Source organism: Trifolium pratense, linkage group LG6 (assembly GCF_020283565.1).
Source record: "Trifolium pratense cultivar HEN17-A07 linkage group LG6, ARS_RC_1.1, whole genome shotgun sequence".
In the NCBI taxonomy this organism is placed as follows: Eukaryota; Viridiplantae; Streptophyta; class Magnoliopsida; order Fabales; family Fabaceae; genus Trifolium; species Trifolium pratense.
The window spans coordinates 12933768-12945306 of NC_060064.1; the positions used below are offsets into that span (position 1 = coordinate 12933768).

Below are 11539 nucleotides of genomic sequence, written 5' to 3' on the forward strand. Positions count from 1 at the left end.
TGAGGGGAGGGAATCAATTTTAATCAGATACATGTTTGGATCAAAAGAGGGGAAGGGAGGGGAGGTGAAGGACTTTAATTACAAACATGTTTGGTTCACGAGAGGAGGGGAGGAGATTTACAATCCATTTACAATTTTATCCTTATAATTTTTGTCACATCAAATTCTTTGATAGCAATTTTTTGATCTTGATGAACCAGATATATATAACGATCATGCACCCATAATACACTATATATACAGTTAAAATAAAGAAGAAAAAAATGGCTTAACTACACATTTGGTCCCTTACGTTTATTTTAGGTTTCAATTTGGTCCCTTACGTTTATTTTAAGTTTCAAGTTAGTCCTTTCCGTTAGTTTTGTCACTAACACCGTTTGAACAGTACACGTGTCAGCGTGTCCAAATGCCACGTGTCAGTCCAGTATGCAAATTGACTGCCACATGTGACAAAATTGACGGAAAGGACCAACTTGAAACCTAAAATAAACGTAAGGGACCAAATTGATACTTTTTAAACGTAAGAGACCAAATTGAAACCTAAAATAAACGTAAGGGACCAAATGTATAGTTAAGAAAAAAAATTGGTCCATATAATGTAACAACTTTAACAATTTTCTCCAAAGAGGTGCAGATGTGTCGTTTGCAAATCTAAGAGCAAGGAGGGAATAATTGTTGGAGTTGTTATTATTAGTGCTTCAATGTGTTGATTTGTTTGAGATTGAGCACTGTTTTACAATTTGGGTGATGACGAGAGAAAAATATAATGAACAAAGCTTCTCAAAAGAAGTAGCAAAATGAACGGCTGAAGAAGAACACGATGACCTAATTTTTAACAACTTTAAAAAGGATAGTTTTGGAATTTTAAAATAAAATTGGGGATAATTTGGGAATTGTAATAAAAATATAAACATCAAATATTGCTTCCCCTCAAAAATTGGTCTTTGGAGGGATTTTGCTCCCCTCCTCTTCCTTTTTAAAAATTGAACCAAACACAATTTTTTTAAAATATTTTCTCCCCTCCCCTCCAAAACCCCCGAACCAAACAGACCCTAAAAATATTGTACCCCGTACTGGTACCCGTATCGGGTATCGGTATGTGAGAAACAAGATGAGGATACTTTTTTAATTGCAGGTATGGTAAGAACATATGAACCTTACCTAGTTTTGCACAATCGGCTCTACACGCATCATAAGAGTAGTCGAATGCTACTACTGTCATTTTTGCCTTGCTGCATCAGTTGGACACAAGGACAAAGCTGGGGAGTTTGCTGCAATCATATGGAGTATATGGAATCAACAACATGAAAAAGTTTGACGGACGGTTCATGTTGGAGAAGCTCTTGGGTTGCTCTTTGCTTTACGGTAGATGCATAAACTCAACTTAAGTCAGGTTAATTTTGAACTAGACTCCAAATTTTTGTTCTCACATGAAAGACTTTACATAGTTTGATGTTATTCGAAATTGTAAAGTTTTTTTTTTCCTTCTCTTTTTATGTAAATTTTAATGTTGAACTAAGAACACAAACAAATGAGGTTACTCACGACAACCCAATTTTTAGTTGGTGTCTAGATTCTGATTGATATTCTAAATTATACCGAATACATTAATGATATGATATAAGCACTTTCTTTTTAAAAAAACTTTCTTTACATAGTTCCATGTATCCCTTTTGATATTTTCTTTTCCTTTCTCAATATATGTACTATTTAGAAAACATAAAGTTAGGTAATAATAACTGTTGTTAAAAATTTAAAATTTGTATGGCTTTTTATTTATTCAAAAATTAGAATTTATTTATCATTTTTTTCAATTAAAAAAAAATTCATTGAGTCCTTTGAAATCTTAAAAATTAATGTTACAAATCTTTTGTTTTAAAATTCCTAATTGTAAAAATAAAAAAATTTAAAGTCTCTATCCAATACACCCCAATTATTCACCATATTATTTTTACTTTTTCTTTTAAAAAATAAAATAAAAAGATAATATTTGTTTTTATAGAAAGGGCGATGTGTTAATGCACTCAAATAAGAGAGGAACTATTACAATTATTCTTCAGAAAAATGTCTTGTCTAGTAAGGCGCTGGCCGTGTTAAAAGAAAAACAAAAGATGGTGCATGAGCATGATGCTTGTGATGAGTCAATAAATCTGCACAACAATTAGATTTATTGAAGCAATGACAAATTGAGGTGTTTCAATATGATAGATGAAGAAAATTTGAAATCTCTTCAACGACAAATTTAAGGTAAGAGAATCAATCTACGATAGCGAAAGCTACCATATCAAAGAATCGATTCAAATATGACATGAGAGAGATTCACTCTATGTTTCAATTTAATAGTTAGAAGAGCCACCTTTCAACGCATATAACATTGTTATACCACAAACTGCGGTAAATCCTTTGATGAATTTGCCACTCGAGTTGTGATCAATAAGGCCTCCACAGGCCGAGTTATTAACCAATCACAAAATTCATCAACATTGATTTTATATGTTCCACTCGACGGAAACTCTCAATAGATAGAGTTTCTATTAATGGTATGATCCATGTACACGACTAAACAGATATCACGAACAATAAACTTCACCAAGGAATAAGACAGATGCCGCCAATCAAGTCTTAAGTCTGGAATTTTCTAAATTTGTACTCTTAACTAGTGCACCAGGTGCGGTGCACTAGTTAGCATTTGTCTTTTCGAAATCTAGTATCATTACCATTTCTTATGATAAAGACCTGCAATTTCTATTTCTCTTTTCCTCTGCTTATAATGAATTTCAGCCAACTTTGCTAAGCGTTCAGTCTCTTCCTGCTTTTTTCTATTAGCCTCTGGAGCTCAGAAATACCACCATAAGTTAGGTAAAATCAAAGGATGGAATTGAATAACAAAATCATGATTGATTTGGTGAGACTTAAATACAAGTTTAAGCGTTTTTATGTTTCATGCAAACAAATTGATAATGCTTACCTTGCAACTGAAGATAATACTTCAATTTTCTCATTTTTTCCCTTGCTCTCTTCAATCGGTTAAATTCTTCTACTTGCCGGTTAAATTCAACTAGCCGACGATTGACAACTTTCTCTATGTATATCTCCTGTTATATGATGACAAATATATAACATGAATTGTTAAAAGTATGATGGCCAAGACATATAGAATGAGAGTTTATGATACTAACTTTATTTTCCACCATACGACTGAGCCGCTTCTTCTCAATGAGGTCTTCAGGATGGTGCTGTTTGCTCAGTTCAATCTCTTGCTGCATCAAACCATGGTCTAACACAGTTAGTACTGTTGGAGTTAAGCCTTAATCAATGAACACTAATGAAGAATATGAAAACTGAATTATGAAAATCAATATGGGAAAAGCATCAATTGTATTAATCACAATCGCACCTTTTATAGGTGAAAGTTATATTATAACACAATGAGAGGAAACTTGTATCACAAGTAAACTAACAACTTCCTAACCTCTCTAACAAATTAACTATAACAGAAACTAACTCCTATAACAGACTCAAAAACTGATAAGCTCGCTTAGCCAGAAAACACGACCATGTCTCGCTTATCCACCATATACTCGCTAAGCGAACATGAAGACAGTTTGACTTATACAATCCAATAAGTACAAGACAAAAACCGGTTAAATAAAAAGTTACAAACTTACAACTGAATATGAAAAATATGCAAAAATTAGATTATTTCTAATAGAAAAAGAAATACACAAATAAACATACTTGCTCTTGGTAGTGAAGAATCTGCTCTTCCACTAGACGTTGTTGATATGCAGCTTCGATCAAAATCCTCTCCTTGATTCTAAGAAACATAAACACAAAATAAATAAAATAAAAAAACAAAACTTTTGATAGACCCAGATGAGAAAATCAAAGAATAAAGACATAAAAGTTGAAAAAAGCATAAACCCATAATTTAACAATTACCTTAAAAGATAAAGGGATTTGGAAGACCAATAAGGAAAAGAGCAAGCAGGAAAAAGAGGGAAGTCGGTGGAGAGAAGATGGTTCCAGAGAGAGTCTTCGGAGGAGAGACGATGAAGGAGACGGCATGAGATGGAGATCCAGCAAAGGTCCTCGTAGGTTAAACCGCTATTTTGGATTCCGAGTTCGAGAATTTTGGTCCATAGTTCTTCTGGGAGAGAGGACATTTTCGGGATTAATTATCAGCCTTAACTAATCGCCTTTGCAATACGGTAGGGTTTATAAAATTAATCAAACAAAACTTGATGAAATAATTGGAGTAATGAATCAATTTAGTCTCTAAACTATCACTCTCTCATCAATTTAGTCCCTAAACTATTAAAAACAAGGCAAATTCTTATCTACCCATTTCATGAGAATGGGCTACTCAACCCATCTGATGTGGCATTAGTTTTGAAAATGTCATTTAATTACTACTATTTTAAATATTTGCAAATTAACCCCAAATGTATTAATTGTTTAATATAGGATTTTACGATGTTTTTCACTCAGTTGTTGTTGCCTTCTTCTAACCTTCCACCTTCTTCGACACACCCTCCGACGAGCACGGCGAAGACCAACCCGACCACCACATCAGAAGTTTCAACGTAACCACACAATTTTGACATATCCTTCCATCTCCTTCCTTAATTTTCCTCTTTTGTTCATCCCTTTTTTTCCTTCCTCACCGTCGACGGCGACGACCACCGCTACCAATAAATATTGCACGAGTTCATCTCTTCAAGTAAGTTTATTCTTCTTCTTTTAATTTTTTGATTCATAGTTGAGGTTGACATTGCTACTTGTTGTTGTTAGGGTTCTTTTAATTTTAATACAAATCCTGCGTGTGTGTGTGTGTGTGTGTATATATTGTGTTTTTGCTGCTGTGTTGTTGTTAATCTTGCGTGTATATTGAGTTAATCCTGTGTGTATATTGTTGTTTTAATACAAATCCTGCGCGTGTGTGTATCCTGCTGTGTTGTTGCATCTTTCCAATAATAAATTTTCAGATTTAGGTCCCTTTATCTGCAGCAAAAGTAAACCTAATAACATTTTGGGAATTTTGGATTTATCAAACAATGAATTAAAGGGTGAGTTGCCTGATTGTTGGAATAATTTAACCTCACTATGATATGTTGACCTAAGCAATAACAAGTTGTCGGGAAAGATTCTGATTCTGCTTCTGGTTGCATTTTGTTCTGTTTTTATGATTATGATGATTTTAATTAGACAGTGATGATGCTAACTAGTTAAAAGTTTAGATTTTTAATTTTGTTACACCCTACTAACTCAATTGTTTCATGAACATAGTGATTGAATAAGTGTAGTTTAGAATTTTGATGCTTGTGAGAATTCAATGATTTGATATGTTAGATCTAACTGATTATTCTTTACAATGGAGAAGAGAAGATCATAGATAGCATTAGTTGGATTTAAGGTCTTTGTATTTTATTTTTTTTAATTTTACTTTAAGTGTATTGGCTTAACCGCTTAAGGATTGTGGAACTTGCAATGCAATGTGAATGTCACATTCTTTTGTAACTCGAATTGTTTGTTGCCAGCTATCACGTTATGAAAATGTGAATCATATTGATTATTTCATGATCAAACCAATTATTGCTTTCATCTTGTTGTTGATGACTTTCTAAAGTAGAAAAGTTTAGTCTTGTGATCTTTTGATTAGAATTACAATTAGTATAACTTTACTTTAGTTTTTCCCTTGTGTTGAAATCTTTGTGTGCAAGTGTAATGTTCATAGTTGTTGGTGGTGTGGTGTGCAATCTAAGTGTTGGACCAATTTCAGTGTCAACCATGGCTACCTTAGATGCTTAATTCTCTTCAATCAATCAAGCACTAAAAGAATTAACGAATGTGAAAAAATAAAACTTTAGTCTTGGAACCATGGTTAAAAGCACAATCTTGTATATAACAAATCCCCTGTTAAAATGGAAGCCCAAAATGTAACATGGAACCATGGTTCGACGTATGTTCCAAATTATTTTACCAGTGCCAACGGTGTTCCAATATTTCCACAATTTCCACCCGCAAGTCAAAGTATTCCAATATTTCCCCAATTTCCACCGGCAGTCAACTTCTCATCACATTCGAATGTTGCTATGTATCATGGAAGACAGAATTTTCCTCAGTATACACCGGTGGGTAAACACAACACTCATATTTTAATTGTGCACTTAAGGAAAAATAAGAGTTCTTATAAATTCTTTTTTCATATCAGTTTCTAGGTGTGTTGGAAGAGGTTGAGCGTTTGGCAAAAATGGCTTCCAAGAGAGATGTTTAGCCTACTTCAGAATTTGATACAATTTCGAGTTTCCATTGGATCCTAATATGGTATGCTTGGAAAGGAATGCTTGTCAAGGGGTGAAATTTTGAATTTTAAAGTTTGAATTTAGTGAGCTTGAAAGAAAACTTTGATTACCACCATCATGAATTACTTTAATAGAAAACTTTTGATTTGTTATAGTAGTTGTTACTATTGGAGGATGTTTATTACTAAGTCAATTGTGACTAAGATTCCTAATTTCTTTTGTGGCTGTTAGTTTAAATGCAATGTCGTGCCAAGGTTTGAAAATCCTAATTCTTGTTGTACCGGTTAGTTTAAAAGCAATATCCTGCCAAGGTTTGAAAAAGAAATTCAAATAAACCTAACTTACATATACCCAAATTATCATACAAGATTTATCTGAATATCAGGTATATATTGTTGATGGTCTATTCAATCTTCTTTAACACCAAATACTGGTTTGTTTTTTTTTTATAGAGAAATAATGTTTTTTCACTTATGCGGCTCTTTCTTCTCCTTATAAAAAAAGTTATACTATGAGTCTTTGAAAATAATCAAATCGTATGATAACTAATGAAAAAAGACTTGGTGTTTTGATGTTATTTAATAGGTCAGCCAAAGAAATCAAATTGTATGATAACAGATTGTCAAAAAATTCATATAACGAAACCAATTTTGTCAATAACGAAACCAATTTCTCCTTGAGGATAGTAACCACTTGTTGAAGTGGTTCTTATCTCTTAAAATTAATAAAATAAAACAAAAAACCAATTTTTCCTTGAGGATAGTAACCACTTGTTGAAATGGTTCTTATCTACCAAAATGAAGAAAATAAAACAAAAGTGTTGCAGACACGACTCGAACTCGCGTAACACATATGTATTTAAACCAACAAAACCACTACAACCACCACAATCAGATGTCATATGATCTCCTCCCAAACTACTTAACCGCTTGTAATAGTTATCTTAAGTGATACTATCCATTTTTTTATAAGTGTCAAGTTATAGTGGTAACACCAAATTAATAAAGTGGATGTTTAGTTCAATTAGGTAATATCGAACGGTATGATTGAACAAAATCAAATTCCTCGATCGTAGCCAGTTATATCAGCCGAATCCCTCATATAGGAATAGAGCTGTCAAAGGGGTCGGCCCGGTCTGGCACAGCCTGAAGGGGCCCGATCAAATAAAAGGGTCGGCCCAGCCGGTCCGTTAACTTCATGGCCCGACCTGATTAACCCGGCCCGATAAGCAAAAGTCTACATGGCCCGATGGGCCGGCCCACTAATTTTCATAGTTCAATTAGGTAATATCGAACGATATGATTGAAAAAATTCAAATTCCTCGATCGTAGCCAGTTATATCAGCCGAATCCCTCGTATAGGAACTAGTCCTCTTAAGTCACCGTGATTTCCACTATGTGAGACCAAATTGTCTGATTTATGAAATTCAAATGTCTTATATATGTTTAGTTCAATTAGGTAATATCGAACGGTATGATTGAAAAAATTCAAATTCCTCGATCGTAGCCAGTTATATCAGCCGAATCCCTCGTATATGAACTAGTCCTCTTAAGTCACCGTGATTTCCACTATGTGAGACCAAATTGTCTGATTTATGAAATTCAAATGTCTTATATATGTTTAGTTCAATTAGGTAATATCGAACGGTATGATTGAAAAAATTCAAATTCCTCGATCGTAGTTGTCACCTAAAAACAACTAAAAGGTCCCTAAACTATATTCACATCCTTCAATTTAGTCCCTCGGTTAACTTTTCCGTTAAGTGACCGTTAGTAGTCCCTAAACTATAGAAAATACTTCAATTTAATCCCTAAACTATCTTAAAAAATAACAAAATAGTAACAACACTGCTAAATCATTACTGCTAAATCATACTGCTAAATCAAATTACTGCTAAAACAAATAGTCCCTAAACCATGCTATTAAATCAAATCCTTTGTCTCGTTCACTACCTAGTAACAACACAAATTCATTACTGCTAAATCAAATTTAAACCAAATGAAACATTACTGCTAAATCAACATAAACCAAAAAACAAACTTAACCATAATTTAAACCATAAACCATAATCTTCATTACATAAGTTAACAAATCCATTATCCATCAAAAGAACTAACTAAATCACAATCCATAGTTAATCACCTACGCCGAAATTCATCCCAAAAAACAATATTAATCATAAACCATAATTTCATTACTAGAAAACTAGCATGCATCATTACAAAAAACCAAATATTATAAGCAACAATCAAACAAAAGCACTAAGTAGAAGGTCCTTTATTGCGTGATCCTCGGCTTAATCCTGGAGTTGGCATGAATCTCATCGATGTTGTCTCCCTTGTGTTGTTGTATGCTTTCATTGGATCTACAAGTTCCGGACTAACTACGATATTTTTGACAGCAACTACTGGTTTAAAAACTGGAGTTGAGAGAGTTGATCGAGAAGAGAGAGATAAGCGTAAATGTAGCTTTTTGATTTTAGGGTTTTAAAGAACAGTTAACAGAAAAGATAATGGAGGACTAAATTGATGGATGAAAAATAGTTTAGGGACCTAATTGATGGATGGAAAATAGTTGATGGAAAATAGTTTAGGGACCTAATTGATGGATGAAAAATAGTTTAGGGACCTTTTAGTTGGTTTTAATAGTTTAGAGACTGAGTTGGTGACAGAGTGATAATTTAGGGACTAAATTTACTGATTACTCAAATAATTGACTCCGAATCACATTAAACAACGGTTTAGTGGGCCGGATATGAGTGGTAAAAAAAAAGTAGTTGTGTTATTAGATTAATTCAGTTGTTAGCTGCCAAAATATTACAATCTTAAAGATTTTAAAATATTTTGTGAGATTGTATTAATTTTATGAGAGTTTAAAATTTATTTTTTTAAAAGTCTCTTCATAGATTTTTAAATTTTCACACATTTGTCAAAAAAAAAATAACATAATATTTTAATAAATTTAAAACACGCATTTTTAACATTTCAAAGTATTTTTAAGATTTTGTATGCATAATTCTCGTCATCAATAAATTTACACAACAATTAGATTCATGGAAGTAATGAGTAATTGAAGTGTTTCAATCATATTTTTTTTTTTTGAATCAAAAAGAAAACTTTGATTAATTCAAAAACCAAAGGTACAAGGCGATCGCACGGATCCAGCCCACAGGATCAAAAACGACAAAAAAAACAACCAAAGAAAAGGACTATTTACGTCATGAGTTTAGCTAGGCATGTCCTTAATTTTCTATTGGTCCAGCCCCTATAGACAATAGTATCAATAATTTTCTCATCAGTATGATTGTTCTGTACAGCATTACCAAAACTAATATCATTTCGATACCTCCAAATCTCATAGACACATTCAGTGAAGGCCAATTTTAGGATCTTTGCACGACCTCCTTTACCTTTAGTCTGCTTCATACTCCACTCCACTTCTTGACACCAGCCCAGTGGATAATGAGCAATCTGAATCCATTCAAGGACTTTCCTCCAAATATCTCTTGTTTCATTACAATCAAACATAAGGTGCTGCTGAGTTTCATCAGCACTGCAGAAGCAACAACAAGTTGTGTCAGTAATCCCAAACTTGTGTAAGCTGTCACGAGTTGCCAACCTCCCATTACAAGCAATCCAGAGGTTGACAAGAGCTCTAGGACGGGCCACGTTTCCATAGAACAAAGTTCTCCACGGAACACTTTGAGCTCTTTCATAATTAGCCAGGTACATCTTTCTCATATTAAATTTCTGGGCATTCAACATCTCTGTCCACACCGGATTTTGAAGGGTATACTCGCGTTGCTTCATAACAGCCTTCATTATCCAGGAGGCATTATCTGGTATAGAAGCCTCCATGATCTGCTGGTTTTTAGTATAATATGCATGGATCCATTTTACCCAAAGGCTATCTGATTTGCCACAAAGATTCCATAACAGTTTCAGCAAAGAAATATGATTCCAACCCTCAAGGTCAATGAGATTCAGACCACCATTACGCTTAGGTTGGCACACAGATTTCCAAGCAACGGGGGCTTTACGGCTTTTCTCTATACTACCCGTCCAGAAGAAAGTCCGACATATGGAGTTAATCTTACGAATCACTGCTTTAGGGAAAGGCAAACACTGCATCCAATAATTCGTCATAGCAAAAATTACACTTTTGAGAAGCTGAATTCTCCCTGCGTAGCTTAGGAGTTTAGAACTCCAATGAGTGATTCTTCCAACAATTCTATCAATCAGGTCCATGTAGTTGTGTATAGCTAATTTCTTACTAGTCATGGGAATTCCAAGGTATCTGAAAGGAAGCTTACCTTCTTCAAATTGAGTGATTCTTTTAATATCATTCTTAGTCTCTTGGTCTACACCACCAAAGAAGATGAAGCATTTGGCAGGGTTGACTTTGAGGCCAGTCGACTGAGAGAACTTATCAAAGGCTTCCATCATAATAGCAACAGATCCTGTATGACCTCTAGAAAATAATAAGATATCATCAGCAAAACATAAATTGGTGAGACCCAGTTTCTCACACTTGGCATGAAAATTGAAGTTGTGATTATTTTGCATTCTTTGAAAACACCGGTTTAAATACTCCATCATGATGACAAATAACAGCGGAGAGATAGGGTCCCCTTGACGAAGGCCACGCTTAGCTTTCATAAAGGTGGTGTAGTTCCCATTGATGTTGAACCTGTAAGAGACAGAAGTCACAGCTAACATGATCCAGTTTGTAAACTGTTTCGGGAAGCCAATTTCATGCAGAACACTTTCCATAGCTTTCCAATCAATAGTGTCATACGCTTTTTGAATATCAAGTTGCATCATGCATCATGCATCTAGGGGTTCCCCCTTTTCTATTGTACCCTTTAATCAGCTCATAAGTCAATAGAATATGATTATGAATAATCTGACCTGGCACAAAAGCAGCTTGGTTCTGGCCAACAATGCTTGTCAGCACCTCCCCCATTCTCTTGGTTAGAACTTTAGAGATAATTTTGGTGAAGATTTAAAACCTCTTCAAGGAAACACTTAAGGTTAGAGATTGAGAATTGATTTTCTCACAATAGCGCGTAAGTTGTCAAAAAAGAATGGGTCAATGGCGGAATTAGGGGTGGCTGGAGCGGGCCACGGCCACCCCTAAAAAAATGGGAAATTATTGAAACACTCTTAGATATTTTTAAAATTTTACAAATGTATACTACATATGCCATCTTGGAATCTCTCAAGGTATGCATT

The 11539-nt window shown here is 34.2% G+C and overlaps 1 protein-coding gene and 1 long non-coding RNA gene across 2 annotated transcripts; one reads left to right on the top strand and one right to left on the bottom strand.

The window, feature by feature from the left end:
- Positions 1-1989: 1989 nt before the first annotated feature.
- LOC123888814 (eukaryotic translation initiation factor 3 subunit A-like) lies at positions 1990-4204 on the bottom strand. The gene is made up of 5 exons (XM_045938003.1): positions 3943-4204; positions 3739-3817; positions 3180-3260; positions 2969-3095; positions 1990-2829 (listed from the first exon to the last, which is right to left on the bottom strand). Exons 1-5 carry the CDS (start codon positions 4164-4166, stop codon positions 2714-2716), a joined length of 627 nt encoding a protein of 208 aa, XP_045793959.1. The 5' UTR covers positions 4167-4204; the 3' UTR covers positions 1990-2713.
- Positions 4205-4335: 131 nt separating this feature from the next.
- Positions 4336-6574, top strand: LOC123889846. The gene is made up of 2 exons (XR_006802652.1): positions 4336-6134; positions 6215-6574. It is a non-coding gene; the product is annotated as an uncharacterized LOC123889846 (long non-coding RNA).
- The last annotated feature ends 4965 nt before the right edge of the window (positions 6575-11539 follow it).

Excerpts from the sequence above, each read along its gene's own strand:
- LOC123888814 (XM_045938003.1), bottom strand. The coding sequence starts at position 4,166 with ATGTCCTCTCTCCCAGAAGAACTATGGACCAAAATTCTCGAACTCGGA. Across the intron at positions 3,818-3,942 it reads AAATCCCTTTATCTTTTAAG|AATCAAGGAGAGGATTTTGA; the intron begins GTAATTGTTAAA and ends TATGTTTCTTAG. Across the intron at positions 3,096-3,179 it reads GTCGTATGGTGGAAAATAAA|GAGATATACATAGAGAAAGT; the intron begins GTTAGTATCATA and ends ATCATATAACAG.